This window comes from Schistocerca cancellata, chromosome 5 (assembly GCF_023864275.1).
Source record: "Schistocerca cancellata isolate TAMUIC-IGC-003103 chromosome 5, iqSchCanc2.1, whole genome shotgun sequence".
In the NCBI taxonomy this organism is placed as follows: Eukaryota; Metazoa; Arthropoda; class Insecta; order Orthoptera; family Acrididae; genus Schistocerca; species Schistocerca cancellata.
Window position 1 is genome coordinate 613,588,809 of NC_064630.1, and position 25,429 is coordinate 613,614,237.

The 25,429-nt window shown below is 41.0% G+C and overlaps 1 protein-coding gene across 1 annotated transcript in view; it reads right to left on the minus strand.

Annotated features, from left to right (window-relative positions):
* The window catches only part of LOC126188854 (clavesin-2-like), a 95,761-nt gene that overhangs the window by 65,861 nt on the left and 4,471 nt on the right, over nucleotides 1–25,429 (minus strand). Inside the window, exon 2 of the mRNA XM_049930495.1 lies at nucleotides 4,490–4,659. Within this exon, the coding sequence (XP_049786452.1) occupies nucleotides 4,490–4,637 (148 nt within the window). The 5' untranslated portion in view covers nucleotides 4,638–4,659. The remainder of the gene's footprint in view (nucleotides 1–4,489; nucleotides 4,660–25,429) is intronic.

Below are 25,429 nucleotides of genomic sequence, written 5' to 3' on the forward strand. Positions count from 1 at the left end.
AAAATCTGCCGTAAATTAAATGTTTATAAAATCGGAAAGCCATATGAAATAACAAGAGAACGACAATACAACGTTACACGTTGAGAAATGCAAAAAATAATGCATTACATCGCGGTAGTGAAATCAGAATGGCTCTGCGGCTGGTGAATGTCTCGCTCTCTCTTATGAGTTACACAAGCGAGAAATTAGAAACACCAAAGCCTGGAAATTAATAATCAATTATAAAAACGTAGAAAAACTTGTACACACCGTCTGGGAAAGAAGACTGATACATTTTAGACATTTATACAGCATGAATGGGAATATCCGACACATCTTCAGATATATCTAGGAAAAAATTTAACAACAAACTGAATCTGAGAAGTTGTGAAAGATTTAGAATTACATAATACAGAAAGTAATTCTAAGTCATTCTAAATTCATAATACAGAAAGCCCCCCCCCCATGAACCATGGACCTTGACGTTGGTGGGGAGGCTTGCGTGCCTCAGCGATACAGATGGCCGTACCGTAGGTACAACCACAACGGAGGGGTATCTGTTGAGAGGCCAGACAAACGTGTGGTTCCTGAAGAGGGGCAGCAGCCTTTTCAGTAGTTGCAAGGGCAACAGTCTGGATGATTGACTGATCTGGCCTTGTAACAATAACCAAAACGGCCTTGTTGTGCTGGTACTGCGAACAGCTGAAAGCAAGGGGAAACTATGGCCGTAATTTTTCCCGAGGGCATGCAGCTTTACTGTATGATTAAATGATGATGGCGTCCTCTTGGGTAAAATATTCCGGAGGTAAAATAGTCCCCCATTCGGATCTCCGTGCGGGAACTACTCAAGAGGATGTCGTTATCAGGGGAAAGAAAACTGGCGTTCTACGGATCGCAGCGTGGAATGTCAGATCCCTTAATCGGGCAGGTAGGTTAGAAAATTTAAAAAGAGAAATGGATAGGTTAAAGTTAGATATAGTGGGAATTAGTGAAGTTCGGTCAGGTGACTACAGGGTTATAAACACAAAGTCAAATAGGGGTAATGCAGGAGTAGGTTTAATAATGAATAGGAAAATAGGAATGCGGGTAAGCTACTACAAACAGCATAGTGAACACATTATATTGGCCAAGATAGATACGAAGCCCACACCTACTACAGTAGTACAAGTTTATATGCCAACTAGCTCTGCAGATGACGAAGAAATTGAAGAAATGTATGATGAAATAAAAGAAATTATTCAGATAGTGAAGGGAGACGAAAATTTAATAGTCATGGGTGACTGGAATTCGAGTGTAGGAAAAGGGAGAGAAGGAAACGTAGTAGGTGAATATGGTTTGGGGCTAAGAAATGAAAGAGGAAGCCGCCTGATAGAATTTTGCACAGAGCACAACTTAATCATAGCTAACACTTGGTTTAAGAATCATGATAGAAGGCTGTATACATGGAAGAACCCTGGAGATATTAAAAGGTATCAGACAGATTATATAATGGTAAGACAGAGATTTAGGAACCAGGTTTTAAATTGTAAGACATTTCCAGGGGCAGATGTGGACTCTGACCACAATCCATTGGTTATGACCTGTAGATTAAAACTGAAGAAACTGCAAAAAGGTGGGAATTTAAGGAGATGGGACCTGGATAAACTGAAAGAACCAGAGGTTGTACAGAGTTTCAGGGAGAGCATAAGGGAACAATTGACAGGAATGGGGGAAAGAAATACAGTAGAAGAAGAATGGGTAGCTTTGAGGCATGAAGTAGTGAAGGCAGCAGAGGATCAGGTAGGTAAAAAGACGAGGGCTAGTAGAAATCCTTGGGTAACAGAAGAAATATTGAATTTAATTGATGAAAGGAGAAAATATAAAAATGCAGCAGGCAAAAAGGAATACAAACGTCTCAAAAATGAGATCGACAGGAAGTGCAAAATGGCTAAGCAGGGATGGCTAGAGGACAAATGTAAGGATGTAGAGGCTTATCTCACTAGGGGTAAGATAGATACTGCCTACAGGAAAATTAAAGAGACCTTTGGAGATAAGAGAACCACTTGTATGAACATCAAGAGCTCAGATGGAAACCCAGTTCTAAGCAAAGAAGGGAAAGCAGAAAGGTGGAAGGAGTACATAGAGGGTCTATACAAGGGCGATGTACTTGAGGACAATATTATGAAAATGGATGAGGATGCAGATGAAGATGAAATGGGAGATATGATACTGCGTGAAAAGTTTGACAGAGCACTGAAAGACCTGAGTCGAAACAAGGCCCCTGGAGTAGACAACATTCCATTGGAACTGCTGACGGCCTTGGGAGAGCCAGTCCTGACAAAACTCTACCATCTGGTGAGCAAGATGTATGAAACAGGCGAAACACCCTCAGACTTCAAGAAGAATATAATAATTCCAATCCCAAAGAAAGCAGGTGTTGACAGATGTGAAAATTACCGAACAATCAGTTTAATAAGCCACAGCTGCAAAATACTAACACGAATTCTTTACAGACGAATGGAAAAACTAGTAGAAGCCGACCTCGGGGAAGATCAGTTTGGATTCCGTAGAAATACTGGAACACGTGAGGCAATACTGACCTTACGACTTATCTTAGAAGAAAGATTAAGGAAAGACAAACCTACGTTTCTAGCATTTGTAGACTTAGAGAAAGCTTTTGACAATGTTGACTGGAATACTCTCTTTCAAATTCTAAAGGTGGCAGGGGTAAAATACAGGGAGCGAAAGGCTATTTACAATTTGTACAGAAACCAGATGGCAGTTATAAGAGTCGAGGGACATGAAAGGGAAGCAGTGGTTGGGAAGGGAGTAAGACAGGGTTGTAGCCTCTCCCCAATGTTATTCAATCTGTATATTGAGCAAGCAGTAAAGGAAACAAAAGAAAAATTTGGAGTAGGTATTAAAATCCATGGAGAAGAAATAAAAACTTTGAGGTTCGCCGATGACATTGTAATTCTGTCAAAGACAGCAAAGAACTTGGAAGAGCAGTTGAACGGAATGGATGGTGTCTTGAAGGGAGGATATAAGGTGAACATCAACAAAAGCAAAACGCGGATAAGGGAATGTAGTCGAATTAAGTCGGGTGATGCTGAGGGTATTAGATTAGGAAATGAGACACTTAAAGTAGTAAAGGAGTTTTGCTATTTGGGGAGCAAAATAACTGATGATGGTCGAAGTAGAGAGGATATAAAATGTAGACTAGCAATGGCAAGGAAAGCGTTTCTGAAGAAGAGAAATTTGTTAACATCGAGTATAGATTTAAGTGTCAGGAAGTCATTTCTGAAAGTATTTGTATGGAGTGTAGCCATGTATGGAAGTGAAACATGGACGGTAAATAGTTTGGAGAAGAAGAGAATAGAAGCTTTCGAAATGTGGTGCTACAGAAGAATGCTGAAGATTAGATGGGTAGATCACATAACTAATGAGGAAGTATTGAATAGGATTGGGGAGAAGAGAAGTTTGTGGCACAACTTGACCAGAAGAAGGGATCGGTTGGTAGGACATGTTCTGAGGCATCAAGGGATCACCAATTTAGAATTGGAGGGCAGCGCGGAGGGTAAAAATCATAGGGGGAGACCAAGAGATGAATACACTAAGCAGATTCAGAAGGATGTAGGTTGCAGTAGGTACTGGGAGATGAAGAAGCTTGCACAGGATAGAGTAGCATGGAGAGCTGCATCAAACCAGTCTCAGGACTGAAGATCACAACAACAACAATACAGAAAGCAGAATGAGCAGCAAAAAAATATACTTTTAGAAGCAAGAATTCCAACGTAGAAGGAGTAACAGAACAGATACTAAGTAGCCTGAAGGAAGAAAGGGAGAGACGTCGTTAAATGATGGAAGATGTATGAAGGAAAGAAAATAACGACTCTAATGTTACAGAAGTTTTCAGCTCGTTCCTAGATGGCTAAAATGAACGGAAAGAGATGAATGATCTTACATTTCACAGGCAAGAGAGTGTTTTTAAACTTCCTGGAGCATTGAGCTCGGCAACTAGGAGAGAAATACTATGAGGGAGAGTCGTGGGTTGTGACTGGGCACTTAAGTAGCATAGAGCAGTGCTCCCGAGAGGCTGGGTTTCTGGTTCGAGTCACACTCTTACACACATTATTAATCTGCAGGAAGCTTCTCAACATATTACCTAATACATAGTAAGGACTGTTTCCTGGGACTTTAAAACCAGGGGCTGTGCATTACAGTGAGTGATAATTAGCTAATAATTCTCTTGTTTACGCAAGAATTATACTGACAGTGAACAAATTACATTGGTTACGACCATCATAAATTATTGTGAATAGTCAGATGCAAAGTTAAGAAGACATCACGTCTACAAAACCAATTAACAAAATACTATCGCAGCTAATATTTGGCTCATAATCAACTCGATGACATTACGGTAAGTTCAGTGGATGAAACACACATGCTGTCTTCTTATTCACTGCTGTAAAAGGACCAAGCTGCCGCTATCATAGCTCGCTGTAAGCTGTGCCCGTGGAGACTGACTGACCCATGCCATCCGTCGGCAGGTGGGGTTGGTCGCGTAGCCACTCCCTCAGTGCTGTGACGTCACTCTTGAGGGCCTCCTCGCTGGTGCCCAACTGCTGGCGAACGAACTCTATCTGGCTGCGGGTAGGCCTGTATGGGTCGGCTTCCATGGTGCGCTGCGCAGTTCACCTCCTGAAACACCGATCGTCATTAATGTCATGTGCAGTGAGAGCGACTTACTTTCATACACGTGTCATGCGATTGCTAGTCAAAGTTTGAGCACAAAGCTCCGAGGCTAGTTCGCAGAGGGGTTCGCAGTTTGTTATGCCCCCCCTCCCCCCCTCCTCACGCATTTAACTTGCGTCAACCTTACGTTCCACATATGCCTATGATTTTAATAACATAGTAATAAAATGTATGTAACATTTAACATAACAATAACGTCAATAGTAATAATCGGTTTACACCTGCACTAAGTACAACGCTTTAGCATTACGACCAAGAAACTGCAGCTAACGGCAAAAAATTTGAGAAGTACATGTCTCGTACTACTAAGATACGAGCTACGGCAGTAACAAATTCTCGCAACATACGTTATAAAACCGAACTGTGGGCGTTCCATTATCAGTATTTCACTCAACAACACTAACGACCCGTAACGGTACTGTTGTTGGAAGCCAAGTACGGTCAGCTCGTCTATGGCTATCTTTACTTGGTTGTAAACCCATACACTTGAGCAGGCTTTACAGCAGGTAACTGGAAATTGTCTAGTGTTATACGTAGCTTGTAAATTCTAAAGATCTTAACTACGTTGTAAGTTTAGTTTTCATGGTAATTGTTCATCTAAATGTTTGTAGTTAGATTGGAAACTGATATTTGTAGAAAAATTGGAAGCTTTTGTTCGTTTTTCTTCCCCAATAACCTCTCCCACTTCACCCTCTATGGTCCGTGTCTGTAAGAAAAGTTGGAACAAATGCAATCCACCAATCAGCTATAAAACGTAAGTATTCTTCACAATAATATAACACTGTATCCTTAATACTTAAAACGAAGAATATCTATCTTTCAATTTCTAAGCATTTTAACGATACTTTAACGATCTATAATAAGTTCGAAAATTTGAGAATGTGGTATTAGATGTTAAACTGTAGAACGAATAATACGAATTTGCCTTTGGATAGCTCCGGCCTTCAACAATAACGATCTGTCCTCTTTTAAATCAGACGTGTTTTGCTGAATTTGTTGCATTATCAGTGGATTTATTATTTTCTTTGTGTTAAGCTGTAGGAAAATTGGTCTTTAGAATCTGATGATATGTAAAAAAAAATCTTGAAAACCTCAATTTCTAAATTTATTTACAAGTTTATGCAGATCGTAAAGATCAGTTTTCCTACAGTTTATCAGAAATAAAATAACAAATCCACTGACAATGCAGCAAATTCAGCTAGACATATACAGGGTGTTACAAAAAGGTACGGCCAAACTTTCAGGAACCACTCCTCACACACAAAGAAAGAAAATATGTTACGTGGACATGTGTCCGGAAATGCTTACTTGCCATGTTAGAGCTCATTTCATTACTTCTCTTCAAATCACATTAATCATGGAATGGAAACACACAGTAACAGAACGTACCAGCGTGACTTCAAACACTTTGTTACAGGATATGTTCAAAATGTCCTCCGTTAGCGAGGATACATGCATACACCCCCCGTCGCATGGAATTTCTGATGCGCTGATGCAGCCCTGGAGAATGGCGTATTGTATCACAGCCGTCCACAATGCGAGCACGAAGAGTCTCTACATTTGGTACCGGGGTTGCGTGGACAAGAGCTTTCAAATGCCCCCATAAATGAAAGTCAAGAGGGTTGAGGTCAGGAGAGCGTGGAGGCCATGGAATTGGTCCGCCTCTACCAATTCATCTGTCACCGAATCTGTTGTTGAGAAGCGTACGAACACTTCGACTGAAATGTGCAGGAGCTCCATCGTGCATGAACCACATGTTGTGTCGTACTTGTAAAGGCACATGTTCTAGCAGCACAGGTAGAATATCCCGTATGAAATCGTGGCGGTGGATCGAGGAAGTACAGTACATACTGACGAAACTAAAATGACCTCTAACATGGAAATTAAGCGTTTCTGGACACATGTCCACATAACATCTTTTCTTTATTTGTGTGTGAGGAATGTTTCCTGAAAATTGGCCGTACCTTTTTGTAACACCCTGCATATAACTTGTTGCCACATGCCGTGGTTTATGTGTTTTTCTGTTTCCCGTTATAGTTTTTTTCATTTCACAATTTATCGTCTTACACAATGCAGAAATTTATTTATATCGAAAATGTACGAATGGAAAAGTTGTGATTAGCATGTCTTTATTCTCTGAGGAAATGTGCGTGTGTGTGTGTGTGAGTGTGTGTGTGTGTGTGTGTGTGTGTGTGTTTGTGTGCGCGCGTATCCAAGTCTCTTACTCGCACACACACACACACACACACACACACACACACACTCACACGCGCGCGCGCGCGATCGTCCACTTGGGAAAAAAAAGGCTAACCACTACGTTTCCTGCCGTAAATTTTTGATGCGAACAGCACCCTCAATTATGGTCTCTGTAGTCGCAAGTACCCGCGGTCTAGGGGGTCCCGGGTTCGATCCCCGCCACTGCCTAAATTTTGGTAAATAATCAGCATTGGCGGCCGAAGACTTCCGGCATAAGACGTCAGCCTCATTCTGCCAACGGCCTTGTCAAAGAGGGCGGAGGAGCGGATAGAGGTTCAGGGCACTCTCTTGTCCTAGGGGTGGGAAATTGCCCCTAAAGGCGGAAGAATCAGCAATGATCAACGACATGAGGATGCAGAAGGCAATGGATACCACTGCAGTAAAGACACGTAACGTGTATCCACAGGACATGTGGCCTGTATTTGAAGAAGTGTCATGATGATCTCTCCATTGGAAAAAGATTCCGGAATGATCCCCCATTGGGATCTCCGGGAGGGGACTGCCAAGTGGGAGGTTACCATGAGAAAAAGATTGAATAATCTACGAAAGGATAACGTTCTACGAGTCGGGGCGTGGAATGTCAGAAGCTTGAACGTGGTAGGGAAACTAGAAAACCTGAAAAGGGAAATGCAAAGGCTCAATCTAGATATATTAGGGGTCACTGAAGTGACGTGGAAGGAAGACAAGGATTTCTCGTCAGATGAGTATTGGGTAATATCTACAGCAGCAGAAAATGGTATAACAGGTGTAGGATTCGTTATGAATAGGAAGGTAGGACAGAGGGTGTTTTACTGTGAACAGTTCAGTGACCGGGTTGTTCTAATCAGAATCGACAGCAGACCAACACCGACAACGATAGTTCAGGTATACATGCCGACGTCGCAAGCTGAAGATGAACAGATAGAGAAAGTGTATGAGGATATTGAAAGGGTAATGCAGTATGTAAAGGGGGACGAAAATCTAATAGTCATGGGCGACTGGAATGCAGTTGTAGGGGAAGGAGTAGAAGAAAAGGTTACAGGAGAATGTGGGTTTGGGACAAGGAATGAAAAAGGAGAAAGACTAATTGAGTTCTGTAACAAGTTTCAGCTAGTAATAGCGAATACCCTGTTCAAGAATCACAAGAGGAGGAGGTATACTTGGGAAAGGCCGGGAGATACGGGAAGATTTCAATTAGATTACATCATGGTCAGACAGAGATTCCGAAATCAGATACTGGATTGTAAGGCGTACCCAGGAGCAGATATAGACTCAGATCACAATATAGTAATGATGAAGAGTAGGCTGAAGTTCAAGACATTGGTCAGGAAGAATCAATACGCAAAGAAGTGGGATACGGAAGTACTAAGGAATGACGAGATACGTTTGAACTTCTCTAACGCTATAGATACAGCAATAAGGAATAGCGCAGTAGGCAGTACAGTTGAAGAGGAATGGACATCTCTAAAAAGGGCCATCACAGATGTTGGGAAGGAAAACATAGGTACAAAGAAGGTAGCTGCGAAGAAACCATGGGTAACAGAAGAAATACTTCAGTTGATTGATGAAAGGAGGAAGTACAAACATGTCCCGGGAAAATCAGGAATACAGAAATACAAGTCGCTGAGGAATGAAATAAATAGGAAGTGCAGGGAAGCTAAGACGACATGGCAACAGGAAAAATGTGAAGACATCGAAAAAGATATGATTGTCGGAAGGACAGACTCAGCATACAGGAAAGTTAAAACAACCTTTGGTGACATTAAAAGCAACGGTGGTAACATTAAGAGTGCAACGGGAATTCCACTGTTAAATGCAGAGGAGAGAGTAGATAGGTGGAAAGAATACATTGAAAGCCTCTATGAGGGTGAGGATTTGTCTGATGTGATAGAAGAAGAAACAGGAGTCGATGTAGAAGAGATAGGGGATCTAGTATTAGAATCTGAATTTAAAAGAGCTTTGGAGGACTTACGGTCAAATAAGGCAGAAGGGATAGATAACATTCCATCAGAATTTCTAAAATCATTGGGGGAAGTGGCAACAAAACGACTATTCACGTTGGTGTGTAGAATATATGAGTCTGGCGATATACCATCTGACTCTCGGAAAAGCATCATCCACGTAATTCCGAAGACGGCAAGAGCTGGCAAGTGCGAGAATTATCTCACAATCAGCTTAACATCTCATGCATCGAAGCTGCTTACAAGAATAATATACAGAAGAATGGAAAAGAAAACTGAGAATGCATTAGGTGACTATCAGTTTGGCTATAGGAAAAGTAAAGGGACGAGAGAGGCATTTCTGACGTTACGGCTAATAATGGAAGCAAGGCTAAAGAAAAATCAAGACACTTTCATAGGATTTGTCGACCTGGAAAAAGCGTTCGACAATATAAAATGGTGCAAGCTGTTCGAGATTCTGAAAAAAGTAGGGGTAAGCTATAGGGAGAGACGGGTCATATACAATATGTACAACAACCAAGAGGGAATAATAAGAGTGGACGATCAAGAACGAAGTGCTCGTATTAAGAAGGGTGTAAGGCAAGGCTGTCGCCTTTCGCCCCTACTCTTCAATCTGTACATCGAGGAAGCAATGATGGAAATAAAAGGAAGGTTCAGGAGTGGAATTAAAATACAAGGTGAAAGGATATCAATGATACGATTCGCTGAGACATTGCTATCCTGACTGAAAGTGAAGAAGAATTAAATGATCTGCTGAACGGAATGAACAGTCTAATGAGTACACAGTATGGTTTGAGAGTAAATCGGAGAAAGACGCAGGTAATGAGAAGTAGTAGAAATGAGAACAGCGAGAAACTTAACATCAGGATTGATGGTCACGAAGTCAATGAAGTTAAGGAATTCTGCTACCTAGGCAGTAAAATAACCAATGACGGACGGAGCAAGGAGGACATCAAAAGCAGACTCGCTATGGCAAAAAAGGCATTTCTGACCAAGAGAAGTCTACTAATATCAAATACCGGCCTTAATTTGAGGAAGAAATTTCTGAGGACATACGTCTGGAGTACAGCATTGTATGGTAGTGAAACATGGACTGTGGGAAAACCGGCACAGAAGAGAATCGAAGCATTGGAGATGTGGTGCTATAGACGAATGTTGAAAATTAGGTGGACTGATAAGGTAAGGAATGAGGAGGTTCTACGCAGAATCGGAGAGGAAAGGAATATGTGGAAAACACTGATAAGGAGAAGGGACAGGATGATAGGACATCTGCTAAGACATGAGGGAATGACTTCCATGGTACTAGAGGGAGCTGTAGAGGGCAAAAACTGTAGAGGAAGACAGAGATTGGAATACGTCAAGCAAATAATTGAGGACGTAGGTTGCAAGTGCTACTCTGAGATGAAGAGGTCAGCACAGGAAAGGAATTCGTGGCGGGCCGCTCAGTCCGGAACCGCGCGACTGCTGCGGTCGCAGGTTGAATCCTGCCTCGGGCATGGATGTGCGTGATGTCCTTAGGTTAGTTAGGTTTAAGTAGTTCTAAGTTCTAGGGGACAGATGACCACGGCTGTTAAGTCCCATAGTGCTCTGAGCCATTTGAACCATTTGGCGGGCCGCATGAAACCAGTCAGTAGACTGATGACCAAAAAAAAAAAAAAAAAAAGTCGCGGATGACAATCTGTGATTGAAAAACAGCTGCAACGCAAAATGTCGAAAAGCACAGAACAATAGCATGTGGTAACAAAGTACGTATAAAAATATTGTTTGTTATCGACTGTGTAAATAAACTATCTTAAAATAAGAAATTTCTATTTGTAGAGATAGTAAAGAGCAATTTTCTGTTAATTAATAGAAAGAAAGAAAAACCTTATAACACTCCTGTCTGCTACTGCTATACCATAACCTCGAAACTGGAGGCAGTTTGAAAACAGAATTATTATGTTAGATTAATAATGGTATAAAGGAACAGAACAGTGTTACCCTCTGAGAGGAATTTTGCTAGGTTGACCGTGTTGTACCTAACGGAAATGGCTTATCGGAATGAAAGTCAGAATTACGTAAATGTTTGAACAGTAACAAACAAAATTTTGCCTATCTGCACTGTTCAACTGATAAAGAAAACGGTCGCCAGCCTAACTAGGCAAGAGAATGACTAACATTCTCGTTTAAGAAAATAGTTATTAGTAATATTAAGGAATAAACACAACCTACACTTTGTCACACGCGAGTGCAATGAACTCTGACACCTACATACGTTTACGGTAAGATTGAAACTAACAGAGCAGCACTAACTATTTGCAAAATTATAACAGATACCGAAACACACTATTACTTTCAGGGCTTACACAAAGTGAATGGTCTTTATAACATTACTATTAATATGCACTTCTAATACACAAGAGAGACAAACAATTAGCAAACATGAGTATATAACGTTTCACAACTGCAGCTTTCTACTTTTACTACAGTGAGACACAAAATTAACATATATGTAAGATACTGACTCACCTTCTCCGATTTACAACAGGCAGTAATGTGATCATTTACTAAGCAAAACTTTATAAGCCTCAGTCTTAAGAACTTTTAATTTGAAGTTGGCAACAACACATTAATAAGCAGTTTTACTAGGAAAATTATTTTCAGCAAGCATCATTGACTTTAACTCACTCTATTGCCACATTAACTTTAACTTTCTCTTTATTATGTTCAAGAGGCATTAATCAGAAAAGAAACACTGGTTTTTAATATTCTTTCAGTAGGGACACTCGGTAATCACTTTAGCTCGAATGGAGAGGAACCTGAGAGGTGTTATGATGAGGAGAAAATCAAGGTAGGTACATAAATTCAGATAAAATTTACCTTATATTTGAGCACACTAAGACATCCATTAAGCTGATCCTTCACTGTACATCATTATAGCATTCCGATGCAATGGTTGCGCAATGTGGTGGCAACTGCATGTTGGTAGGTGGAATTGCAGGCAGAATTGCTGGATTGTCATTTCTTGGTGGCGATGATAGATACAAATTCCAGAATAGTTCCAGCTATTTATCCATCCATCCGAGGCATTGGAAAGCGGCAGGAAAAGCGTCTCCTGGAACCAGCACAATATGCATCTTTTACATGGCAGTGCACAGACTCTTAGCTCGTCCCTGACTCGTAGCTCGTCCCCGACTCGTAGCTCGTCCCCGACTCGTAGCTCGTCCCCGACTCGTAGCTCGTCCCCGACTCGTAGCTCGTCCCCGACTCGTAGCTCGTCCCCGACTCGTAGCTCGTCCCCGACTGACTATCCGTTCCACCTTTTCTACATAGGCCAACCACAATTTGCGCGCGCTACACAGTTCCGTTCCCGAGGGGAACCACTACACCTTTTACATACAAACTAACTAAGAACCCTAAGTGAGGATCAGCAGTTTACATAACAGCAACAAAATATTTTAAATAAAACAGAACATTTGCACATATTGACAATTCTACAAAAAATTATTCATTCAGAAATTACAATTATGTATAGTAAGTTTTGTTCCCTCCAAATAAGACAAAGAATTTAAACGACAGATATACTAATTTGCATAGAAACAAACCATGACATCAAAGTTTGTACAAAGAAAGGAGTATACAATTTAATATTATCAATTCAAACAAACACATTTACAGAAGCACAGCAATGTAACATTAAATGAAACAAAAGCAAAATAAATCAGTACAGCATTAGAGCTATGGTGTTACACATGCCCCATGTTTCGTTGAAGTTTCCCGTCAGGGATACTTCAAGGAAATATCCATAACACCTAAGTGGTGTTGGCTGCAAAAAAAAAAAACATTTTTCCATCCAACTTCAGTTGGGAGAAAAAATAAACACACATTACAAACATACAGTATATTCACTAAGAAATTGCATACATTTCTTCCAAAAGATTTTCAAAATAAGACATTCACAGAAATTTTCATATTCACACTGGTTTAAGGAAGCTAATTTTCAGCATTACACTAGATATCTTTAAGCATGTTCATTTCATACACACACAGTTCAAATAACTGACAAACAGTACACAAACTCATCTACATATAAGTAGAATAGGTAAAGCCTTTAAATAATATAAAAAAAAATTAAACACATATACAATAGCACAGAACATTTTAACTTAGCAAAACAGAAGTTTGTTTCTCAATAATTTTAAAGGAATGTAAATTTTCACAGACACACAAACATATTAATAATCAGAGTACATTTTGCAAGGTTCAGCAATTAGTGAAATGTTGAAAATTTCAGTTTGCATCCACATATGTACCAATATTTACACAAACAGCTATGAGAACTTTTTCCAACTGATTCCTTAAACACAAAATTAACTTTTCAAGGTTTTTGTTTCAAAATCTTTGACTTTAAAGCTGCTCTTCATTAATAGCAGTCCAAAATGTTTGTTGCACAATAACGCACTAACCTATTCAGACACTATCTTTAATAATCACTGCTGTGTTTTTAAACAAGGCAGTCCGAAACTTTAAGTTATTCCAAAAAAAAATCTATTATCAAAACATCTACATCCATTTGAATAAGAATCCATATACATTTTATAATAACTTGTCACTGACTTCAATAAGAATGGTCATTTCATAACATATTGCTCAAAAAACCTAACTTAGTTCATTGCTTGCCTCAGCACTAGCAGTCCATGTTACACATTCTGTCCATTATTGGTTTGGAAGTCTTTGTATGTAAACATTTAGGCACAAATACACAATTTATATTAAGAACACTAAAAGACACATTTTTAAATTAATACACTGCCTCATCCTCTAGGTTTGGCAGTTCGTGATCACTTATCAACTTCTTGCCCCACAATGGCAAGTCCTTTGGCTACTGCTCACATAGCATATTTTGTAGTCCTTAGCTTTAGGACCACAGCATTTTCATTGTTTTGCCTTGTTTTACTGCCCAACAATATATTTATTGAGCAGTTTATTGCCATCATCTTTAAGTTTTTCATCATTATGTCATGTCTTTGTTACCAATTGCATTAGTGGTATAAAACATGAAACCTGTAACTTTGAAACAGTAATTAGACACTGGCAACAAAATCATTTCTTTACACCATGACCAAATCAGGTAACATATACAATAGCCAAGTAAATTTTAAATGACATTTTTGGTGTAATGACAATGTTCAGGAGTTATTTGAGAGTCCCAGATTTGTAGTTTTTCTCCCCATTTTCTTACTCAGTAATATTTCTTTTAAAGTCAGTATCAAGTTTAACTACACATTTAGGTCATCAGATATGTCAAGCTCAGAACCATAATTTTACATCCTACTGCAAGTGATTTCTGCCAACTTTTTGTGGCACTAAACACGTACATCTCACATCTACTTTCCAGACATTAGTCAGGTTTAGCTCATCAATTTTAAACAACATACAGTTTTTCAACACCATATTTACCCCTATTTTCAAAAACATGTACATTTAGTCATATTATAGTATTAATTTATCTTGTTTTCAGTGTTCTTACCTTTTCTCATCCATGTTTCTCTTTCCAACTACTTTTCCATTACATTTTTCCTTTACAATACCCACTATACTTTCATTATTCTTAGTCATTTTCTAATATACCCAATTTAATTATTCATTTACTTGTCCTCAAACAATACACAGTATCTTACATTATTTCCACACTTTTCATTGTACTCTGATAGAGAAGAAGGAAAGAAGGTAGTAAAAGTTCTGAATGACGAAGAGGAAGGTTGACAGCACGAAGAGAAACGGAAGTAGTGCTGGCAACGACTCGGGTCCCTGGTGCTCATCAGGCACCTGACAATGCAAAGAGTGCAAGTCCCCTGAGGCAGGACAACCCTCATCTGATGACATGTATCTTTAAATAAACCACATACTGCAAACATAAGCCCTTTCTGATTTTTAAGTATATTAGAAATTGTTATCTTGTGGAGTTCTTTGCACTTTCATTAAGTTACCATAATCATCATTATTCATAAAGTTTTCATGTTTCTCACACTACATGGGCTGTCTTCATAATTAGACTGGCAACAGTAAGTATTCAATTGAAAATAAACAGTTTCTAAGCAAAGTTAAGCAGTACACTACAATAAATAAGCAACAACCTGCCACAGGCCTCAAGATCAACAAAACAATAATCCACTTTCAGGTAACACTCAGATACAATAATAATAAAGTCATGCATTATATTAACAACATATATACATACATCCTGCCCCCAGTCTCTTTATTAACAAGACAGTCTTTTATGGTTCATAAAATAGTTACTAAGTCTGGTGGCTTTTTAGGCCTCCTATCTTTTACATCTTTCACTAACCCATTCAGATCTTGCCAACGTTTTGTTTCATCAGGTGGCTTTTTAGGTTTTGGAATTTCAAAGTCTTTAGCAAGATACAACATCTCCTGTCCTTCTATTATTTTATCTGGTAGTTCTTCTTGTTCCTGTAATTCACACCCATTCAAAACATTGGTTAAGGCTTGCCCCAGTATAGTATCATCTGGAGGTTCCTGCAAATTCTGCCCCTGTGTTACATTACAGAATAATTCCTTCGGTTTTGGCCCACTTTCACTTTCTGCATCTTGATTTCGTAAAATTTCACTAATTTTATCATACCCTCTTTCAGTAAAAGTATATTCTCTTTCGTTTACACCCGAAAATTCATCTTCACTGGAGTCATCACTACTCCCTTCCTCGCCATGAGATTCACTTAAGTACTCTACTTTTGAACAATAGGGGAAGTTAGTATATTCATTCTTATCTGTATTCGTATACCCTTCATCATCTGAACTATCACTGATTTCATTTTCGTCATCAGATTCGAGCAGGAAAGCAACCTTTAAACAGTGGAGCAGTTCAACATTCGATGTTTCAACAACTTCGTTTTTTGAATTATTTTCTACACACTGCACATCGTTTGGAGACTCAGGCACTTCTGTTGTATCACTTTGAACGATTTCAGCCTTAACTTCATACTTAGTATAATCGTCATATACTTCGATAACCTTCATTTCATTTTCTTCCTTATTATCAGTTTCAGACAATCGTGCGAAATTCCTACTAGACCCTTCTGCATTAGAATCACAGAACACCTTTCCATCAACAATAACTTCAACTGCTCTGCTTATAATATCATGATCACTAACGTCCTCCTTTACATCACTTTCACCTATTATTAATTGTGCACACGTCTTTTGCGTGGCGTATTCTACCTTCCTTTCCTCTTTATTCATCAAAACCTCCCCCACATCTACGCCTTTTACCTCATACACATCATTAACAGTACAAATATTCCCCTTTTCAGTCTCCTTTTCTGTCTCCCTTTCTTCCTTTAATAATGTCTTTTCGCACGATTTCGACATTGAGTTATCCTTATCACATGATATATTAACTTTATTTTCAGTTTTACATTCGTCTACTACTGAAACCGGCCAACGGAAGTGTCCGATCCCGCCTCTTCTGTTTCTCTCTACGGCAGCCATCTTGTTCTGACGTCTGCCATTTGTGTGTGCTGCCAAGTGCAATGTACGGTGCTCCCGCAAGCGCTGCCCGGAGCATAAACAGTCACGTGACTTCGCACTGGGCTCGCCACTACGTATCATTCCGCGCATGTCTTCCATAGGCGCGTCCTTAACCTTCCTGCCCTCTAGTTTACATCTTTCCTTCTCGAATCTCTTATTTGACATCTTTTCTTTGGGCCCAAAACCGGATTCCGCGTGAATCCGGCCCGTAACACACGCGGTTTTCAGTTTTCCATTTCGTCTCTAGTTTGGAAATTTCGCGCCATGTATCCTCTGACGCGCGTCGTATAATTTCCTCTACCTCTCGCACGACCTCTTTGAATCGTGTTTACACGAAATCTATCGTTTTCATGTCGTTCAGCTTGGTCATTACTTTCTCGCGAATAACTGTTGTTATTATGGGGACGAGACTCGCGATTTCTTCGCCAGTGATCTTCATCCTCTACCCTTTCCAAAAAGGCAGAAAAACTTTTATGGGTACTCCCAACATATCGTTTCGAATCCTCAGGCAGTTTCTGCCAAAGAACCCAGACGATCTCGGCTTCAGTTCTCCTAGCCTTCAGATGTATCAGTTTTCTATACCACGATTCGCAAAACTCTTTCATGGTTTGTCTACCCCTGATGTCATACAACCTGGCCATTAAAAACTCACGCCACAACTGGTCTTGTTTTTGTTCTGACCAGTACTCGTCAAAAAATTTGTGCTTAAAATTTTCAAAAGACATCTGGTTTGTATCCAGATTCAACCCCCACCTTTTTGCTTCTCCCGTTAATGCACTGATTACAACATTAATTTTTTCCTGGTCAGACAAATATTCAGGAAAATTTCTTTCGCAATTCTTTACAAAGTCTAAGGGGTGCCATCCGTTATGTCTCTTCGCAGGGTCGAATTTTTCCTCGCCCTCTAATATTTTACTGAAAGGCATTTTTTCAGTAAAATGTGTAGGGCCTGATTGCATTTTTCTTTCCAAGTCATACATTTTGCCTGGGATTTGTGAAGTGTTATGTTCACACTTCTTTTCGCAAGTAACAATCTGTTTGATTAATTCTGTACTTGTTTCTGTTACAGATTGTTTAATCTGTGCAAATTCCACATTACATTCTGTTTGTATTTTGGATTTAATACCGAATACCTTTTCATCCACTTTAGTACAGACTAAGGGTTCTATTTGATCTTGAATTTTAATTACTTCTGTGTCAAATCTTTCGTTAATGTCATCAATTTGTCCCTGTACGTTGGCAATATTGCCATTGATGACAGTAATTTCGCTTTCGAGGTTTTTAATTTCATTACTCACAATGTCTACTTTTACATCAACCTTCTCAATCTGTTTACTAAGATTCTTGCCCTGCTCTTGCATTTGTTTACTAATATCACTAACTAGTGCTGCATTTTGCGCTGCAATTTGTGCCTTAATATTATCATTTTCTACTGCATTTTGCTGTCCCTGTGCTTTTTTTTTCTTTATTGTAATTTTAGCACCTCATACAAGGTGGGCTGGCAGCGGAAAAGTTTCCTCCGCTCTTCAGCCATAAGCAGTACAATAAAAGAGAAAAGAAAGACAGAAAAGTAACAGACTGGTGGTTAAAAAACAGGAGATACAATCATCATCATCATCATCATTTAAGACTGAATTATGCCTTTCAGCGTTCAGTCTGGAGCATAGATACAATAATAATTAAAAAACATGAAGCCGTTCACACTCGACGAAACAAACAAGAAAACTGTCGGCACTGTGCACAAACACTGATGAGTTAGACGACACATGCGAATGAAGGAGCGTGGGCGGCGAAAAACACTGATTCACAAACACAACGGCACAGACACTAAACCGAGGGCGATGACCTCCGGCGCACGAATGTTCACTATGCGTGTGCGAGTCCGGGGACCTGCCAAGAGAGGAGGAGGAGGAGAGGGAGTGGGAGAGCGAGAGGGGAGAGCAGAGATGCCATGGGCAGGGGAGAGAGGGAGGTGAGAGGAAGGGGGAGGGGAAGCCCGGGGGAAGAGGGGTGGAGGGAGGGGACGGGGGAAAAGGAAAGAGAAGGGAAGGGAAGAGAAGGGAGGGAGGGTGCCGAAAGGAAAGGACACGGGAAGTGGGGGGTGGGGCAGGGTCAAAGTTGATAGGAGGGGTAGATGGAGGGGACGAGGACATCATCAGGGAGGGGGATCTGGCGGAAGTCACCTTGGGAGAGGGTAAGGAGGGTGGAGAGATGAAGACCGGGTGGGACGTGGGAATACAGGCGCGGCAGCGGGCGGGGGTGGGAGAGGATCGGGGACACGAGCGGGTGAGGAGGATCAAGTTTACAGGAGGTGTACAGGATCCGTATCCTTTCAAGGAAAAGCAGGAGGTGGGGGAAGGGGATGAGATCATACAGGATCCGCGTGGGGGAGGGGAGACGGATGCGATAGGCAAGGCGGAGAGCATGGCATTCAAGGATTTGGAGGGATTTATAAAAGGTAGGGGGGCGGAGATCCAGGCTGGATGGGCGTAACAAAGGATAGGGTGGATGAGGGATTTATAGGTGTGGAGGATTGTGGAGGTGTCCAGACCCCACGTACAGCCGGAAAGGAGCTTGAGGAGACGGAGGTGGGAACGTGCCTTGGCTTGGATTGTCTGGAGATGGGGAGTCCTGGAGAGGCGACGGTCGAGGGTGACGCCAAGGTACTTAAGGGTGGGAGTGAAGGCGATAGGACGGCCATAGACGGTGAGATAGAAATCAAGGAGGCGGAAGGAGGGGGTGGTTTTGCCTACAATTTTCGCCTGGGTTTTGCAGGGATTGACCTTAAGCAACCACTGGTTGCACCAAGCAGTGAAGCGGTCAAGATGGGATTGGAGAAGGCGTTGGGAGCGCTGCAGGGTGGGGGCAAGGGCAAGGAAGGCAGTGTCATCGGCAAACTGGAGAAGGTGGATGGGGGGTGACGGCGGTGGCATGTCCGCCGTGTACAAAAGGTACAGAAGGGGGGAGAGGATGGAGCCTTGGGGCACACCGGCAGAGGGGAAAAAAGGTGTAGGAATCTGTGTTATGGATGGTGACATAGGAAGGACGGCGGGAGAGAAAGGAACCGATCAGACGGACGTAGTTAATGGGAAGGGCGAAGGTTTGGAGCTTGAAGAGGAGACCGGAATGCCATACGCGGTCATAAGCGCGTTCGAGGTCAAGGGAGAGGAAGATGGCGGAGTGATGGGAATTTAGCTGTTCGGAAAGGAGATGAGTGAGGTGAAGGAGAAGATCGTCGGAAGAGAAGGACGGCCGAAAGCCACACTGGGTAACGGGAAGGAGGCAGTGCTGGCGGAGATGCTGGTGGATGCGTCGGGTGAGGATAGATTCCAGGACCTTGCTGAAGACCGAGGTAAGGCTGATGGGACGATAGGAGGAGACGGCGGACGGCGGTTTGCCAGGTTTGAGGAACATGAGGATACGGGAGGTTTTCCACAGGTCGGGGTAGTAACCGGTGGACAGGACTACATTGTAGAGCCTGGCCAGGGTGGAGAGGAAAGAGACAGGAGCTTCACGAAGGTGACGGTAGGTGACACGATCGTGACCAGGAGCGGTGTTGCGTTTTGTGCGGAGTGTAGCAATGAGATCCTGTGTAGTGATAGGAGTATTGAGTTCCGTGTGAGCAATGTTGGCCAAGTACTGGAAACCAGGAGCGAGGGGAGGGACAGAGGTGTCAGTGCGATCGCGGATATCTGGGAAGAGGGAGTAATCAAACTGCGGATCATCGGGGATGGAAAACACATCGGACAGGTAGGAGGCAAAGTGATTGGCCTTACTAAGGGCGTCAGGGAAGGGGTGATCATCATGGAGAAGAGGATAGTAGGGGGAGGGCTTAGTTCCGGTAAGGCGACGGAAGGTTGACCAGAACTTGGACGAGTTGATAGGGAGGGTAGCATTTAAACGGGTGCATGTCTGTCGCCAGTCCCGGCGTTTCTTAGCCGCGAGCAAATTAAGAATGTGTCGCTGGAGTTGCCGGTGGCGTCGTAGGGTGTCCGGGTCACGCATGTGGATGAAAGCACGGTAGAGACGGCGGGATTCATGGAGGAGGAGGACGGCCTGTGGGGGTAAGGTAGGACGGTGGGGGTGGATGGCGACAGTAGGGGCATGGGCCTCCACGGCCTCAGACAAGGTCTGCTGGAGATAGGAGGCGGAATGGGTGACATCATCGGGATGGCAGTAGGGGAGAGGGTGGCAATCGACCTGGGTAGAGAGGGTATCCCGGTAGGCATTCCAGTTGGCACGGGAATAGTCATGGATGTACTTAGGGGGAGGGTCATTACGAGGGTCAGGGCGGGGACGATTACCGTCTGAAACGATGAGGAGGACAGGGAGATGGTCGCTACCAATAGGCTCCAAGACATCCACCGTAATGCGACCAAGGAGGTTGGGGGAGGAGAGAATAACAACGGGAGTGGAGTTGGATTCGGGACGGGTGTGCTGGGGGATGGGGATGGGGATGAGGTCGCCTTGAAGCTGTCCCTGTGCTGCAATTTGCTCCTTAATATTGTCATTTTGCGCAGACAGTATTCTAAGCAAATCAGTCAGATCTAGTGTCTTTTCACTTTTACATTCTACTGCCTTTTCGTGTTCAGTTCCTACACCCCTTTCTGGTTTTGGTGATTCAAACATATCCCTCGATTCATCAGCATAGCCACTGTCTTCGTCCGCGTGATAACGTACGTAATTTAACACGCGCGTAATGCCATCTATTGGTGTGCTGCCTGAACTACTCTCGATTGCATTCTGCTCTCTCGTATCTAGATTCATTTCTAGTTTCCTGTCCATTTTAATTACTGTTAAGTATCGATACCTTTTATTTTCAATTTAAGCTGAACTTTCATTACCGTTCTGTCAAGTAAGTTACAGGTTCACTCTGCTGGACGTTTTGTGTTCACTCTATGTTTGTAAAATGCTAACTACTTATAATTTTTTCCGTCTGTAGGTGCAAACTGAACAACGTCCTGTCACGCGGCGCCACGTATAACACTTCCGTCTGCTACTGCTATACCATAACCTCGAAACTGGAGGCAGTTTGCAAACAGAATTATTATGTTAGATTAATAATGGTATAAAGCAACAGAACAGTGTTACCCTCTGAGAGGAATTTTGCTAGGTTGACCGTGTTGTACCTAACGGAAATGGCTTATCGGAATGAAAGTCAGAATTACGTAAATGTTTGAACAGTAACAAACAAAATTTTGCCTATCTGCACTGTTCAACTGATAAAGAAAACGGTCGCCAGCCTAACTAGGCAAGAGAATGATTAACATTCTCGTTTAAGAAAATAGTTATTAGTAATATTAACGAATAAACACAACCTACACTTTGTCACACGCGAGTGCAATGAACTCTGACACATACATATGTTTACAGTAAGATTGAAACTAACAGAGCAGCACTAACTATTTGCAAAATTATAACAGATACCGAAACACACTATTACTTTCAGGGCTTACACAAAGTGAATGGTCTTTATAACATTACTATTAATATGCACTTCTAATACACAAGAGAGACAAACAATTAGCAAACATGAGTATATAACGTTTCACAACTGCAGCTTTCTACTTTTACTACAGTGAGACACAAAATTAACATATATGTAAGATACTGACTCACCTTCTGCGATTTACAACAGGCAGTAATGTGATCATTTACTAAGCAAAACTTTATAAGCCTCAGTCTTAAGAACTTTTAATTTGAAGTTGGCAACAACACATTAATAAGCAGTTTTACTAGGAAAATTATTTTCAGCAAGCATCATTGACTTTAACTCACTCTATTGCCACATTAACTTTAACTTTCTCCTTACTATGTTCAAGAGGCATTAATTAGAAAAGAAACACTGGTTTTTAATGTTCTTTCAGTAGGGACACTCGGTAATCACTTTAGCTCGAACGTAGAGGAACCTGAGAGGTGTTATGATGAGGAGAAAATCAAGGTAGGTACATAAATTCAGATAAAATTTACCTTATATTTGAGCACACTAAGACATCCATTAAGCTGATCCTTCACTGTACATCATTATAGCATTCCGATGCAATGGTTGCGCAATGTGGTGGCAACTGCATGTTGGTAGGTGGAATTGCAGGCAGAATTGCTGGATTGTCATTTCTTGGTGGCGATGATAGATACAAATTCCAGAATAGTTCCAGCTATTTATCCATCCATCCGAGGCATTGGAAAGCGGCAGGAAAAGCCTCTCCCGGAACCAGCACAATATGCATCTTTTACATGGCAGTGCACAGACTCTTAGCTCGTCCCTGACTCGTAGCTCGTCCCTGACTCGTAGCTCGTCCCCGACTGACTATCCGTTCCACCTTTTCTACATAGGCCAACCACAATTTGCGCGCGCTACACAGTTCCGTTCCCGAGGGGAACCACTACACCTTTTACATACAAACTAACTAAGAACCCTAAGTGAGGATCAGCAGTTTACATAACAGCAACCAAATATTTTAAATAAAACAGAACATTTGCACATATTGACAATTCTACAAAACATTATTCATTCAGAAATTACAATTATGTATAGGAAGTTTTGTTCCCTCCAAATGAGACAAAGAATTTAAACGACAGATATACTAATTTGCATAGAAACAAACCATGACATCAAAGTTTGTACAAAGAAAGGAGTATACAATTTAATATTATCGATTCAAACAAACACATTTACAGAAGCACAGCAATGTAACATTAAATGAAACAAAACCAAAATAAATCAGTACAGCATTAGAGCTATGGTGTTACAACCTCTCTCGTGGTGGTACAACTTCAGCGCAGTATGTCTGGGTACGCATGAAATGGTTTCTTTGCTGAAGGCAGAATCTATTGAAAAACAAATTTGTTTGTAAGAAACGCAGATACGGGAGTGGGCTTTAGCTTAAAGACGACTAATATGAATTTGATTGCAGAGAGTATAAAGAAAGGAATGTTTTCGAAATATTGTGCAATTTATAAATAAGGTATCTACAGAGAAATCATAGCACATCTCTGAAAAATATTAGTTTCATTATAAAAAAAAGACTCTGAAGGTGAGAAATACATTTTTCTTCAAATGTCATAATAAGTGTTCATTGAGTCTTAGAACATTGCAGAAGAACTTTAATTTTCTACAGGTGCATCCTAAGATTAAACATAAAAATGTTAAAAGGCTTCGTGTGACTTCCCGTTACGGAAACGTCCTGCGCAAAGCACATGTAAAAAAATTCCGCTCATGCCATACATTTCGTTGGTATTTTCTGCGCAGTGTTGGCACAGGTCACAGACAGAGTACAATATATTGTTGCATCAGATTTCATTTAAGTAGGCTTCCAACATATCTGTTCTTTTTTCCATCATGAAATGTAAGAGAAAGTAGGTCACAGACAGAGTACAATATATTGTTGCATCAGATTTCATTTAAGTAGGCTTCCAACATATCTGTTCTTTTTTCCATCATGAAATGTGAGAGAAAGTTGCAGCTTTTGAGTCATTTCTTTTCTGAGAAACAGAGGACAGCACTTCTGTATGGAAGCGAATGACGTCATTCTCGATTCATGCATCTGAACAAAGCGCCAAGTATTCTGCTGTTCCATTATTTGCGTCATCACCTCCTGCATTGCTCTTCCTCAGTTGTTTGACAGTAGTCTAACATTTTTTTCTTCATAGTAGATTCCAGTTCATTGCTGTTCAAGATGTTCGTCTCTCACCCGTTTTCGTCTGGTGTCCATACCAAATCAGTCTTTCTCTTTCTGTTCCGCTAACGACTGACCATCATCTTCATTCTGTACGTAACGTCCTGTTTGTTATACATCTTCTACACTGATGGATTTGCAACTTCTCACTGTCACACACATCGCTAAGTTTTTCCCTCTTTTCTCTTATTTTTAGCTATGACACTACATTTCTGAATTGTTTAAATAATACTCTTAATATTTGTTAACTGGCGTATTTTTTCAAGCTTTGGGCAGCCAACTGCTATTGACTTGCCGCCTGACATTTCGTCTCTGCTTATCTAAATATTCAATCTACATCTCACACCTCGATCATTTATTATGAAAAAACTTTGTTTATTTCATTCCTTTTTGCAGCTTGATATTAGCTTCTTTCAATATTTAAATGGTCCACATAGACAAGATGTTGTTTCTAAACCAAATTTACAACATCTCCAGCATGATTTATTGTCGTATTACCGTGGACACAAAGTCTCTTGTGATTGCTGTCGGTCTATCAATGAGAAGTATATATACATATGGGGCGCCCACTTGCAGGGACACTGTTTGACATTCCCGTGTCCTGTTCCTAAGATCAAATAACATATGCATTTTAGAAACAGTTGAAAATAGTAATTATACCAATAGTGCCCCTTCATTCAAATTACTGAGTAGGAGCGTACCCATTTTCAGAAGCGTTACATAATTGGCCTAAGAAACTACCAAATATTTACATTACACATTAAAGTGCAATATCATCTTTCTTCGTGTTTCAGTCTCGTATATCCTCCCTATGTCTATGAAGACTGTAAAGTTCCAAGATTTCTCTCTTGATGTTTCCCCTTTATATTTATTACGAAAACATTGTTATTCCTGTAAAAATACTCTTTCTAAAGCTATGCTACTCTTTTACCTCTTTCAGTTTAACCTGGATCATATAATTTATTGTGCCTTGTGAAACGTTTCATCTGAACTTATTTTTCGGTTCGTCTTCTCTATCAGTACTTGTGTCCATAAATCTGGCATTTCGAACCTTCGCTTGAGGTTTCCGTCGCGCATTATGGTTACTAATTCTTGTACGCTAAAGGGCTGATTAAGCTTAAGTAAATGAATTGAAATCCGTCCATGATTATCTGTGTCTTCTTAAAGCTTGTTGCGTGCTTTTCGCCGTTACATTACCCGGGTCGTGGCTGATGGTTATTTGGTCGTTCTATTCACTTCTTATTCCCATTTAAAATATTTGTAAAAAAATTGTTTTCATTAATTGTGTTAGGAGTTAGGTTACATTTGCCACAA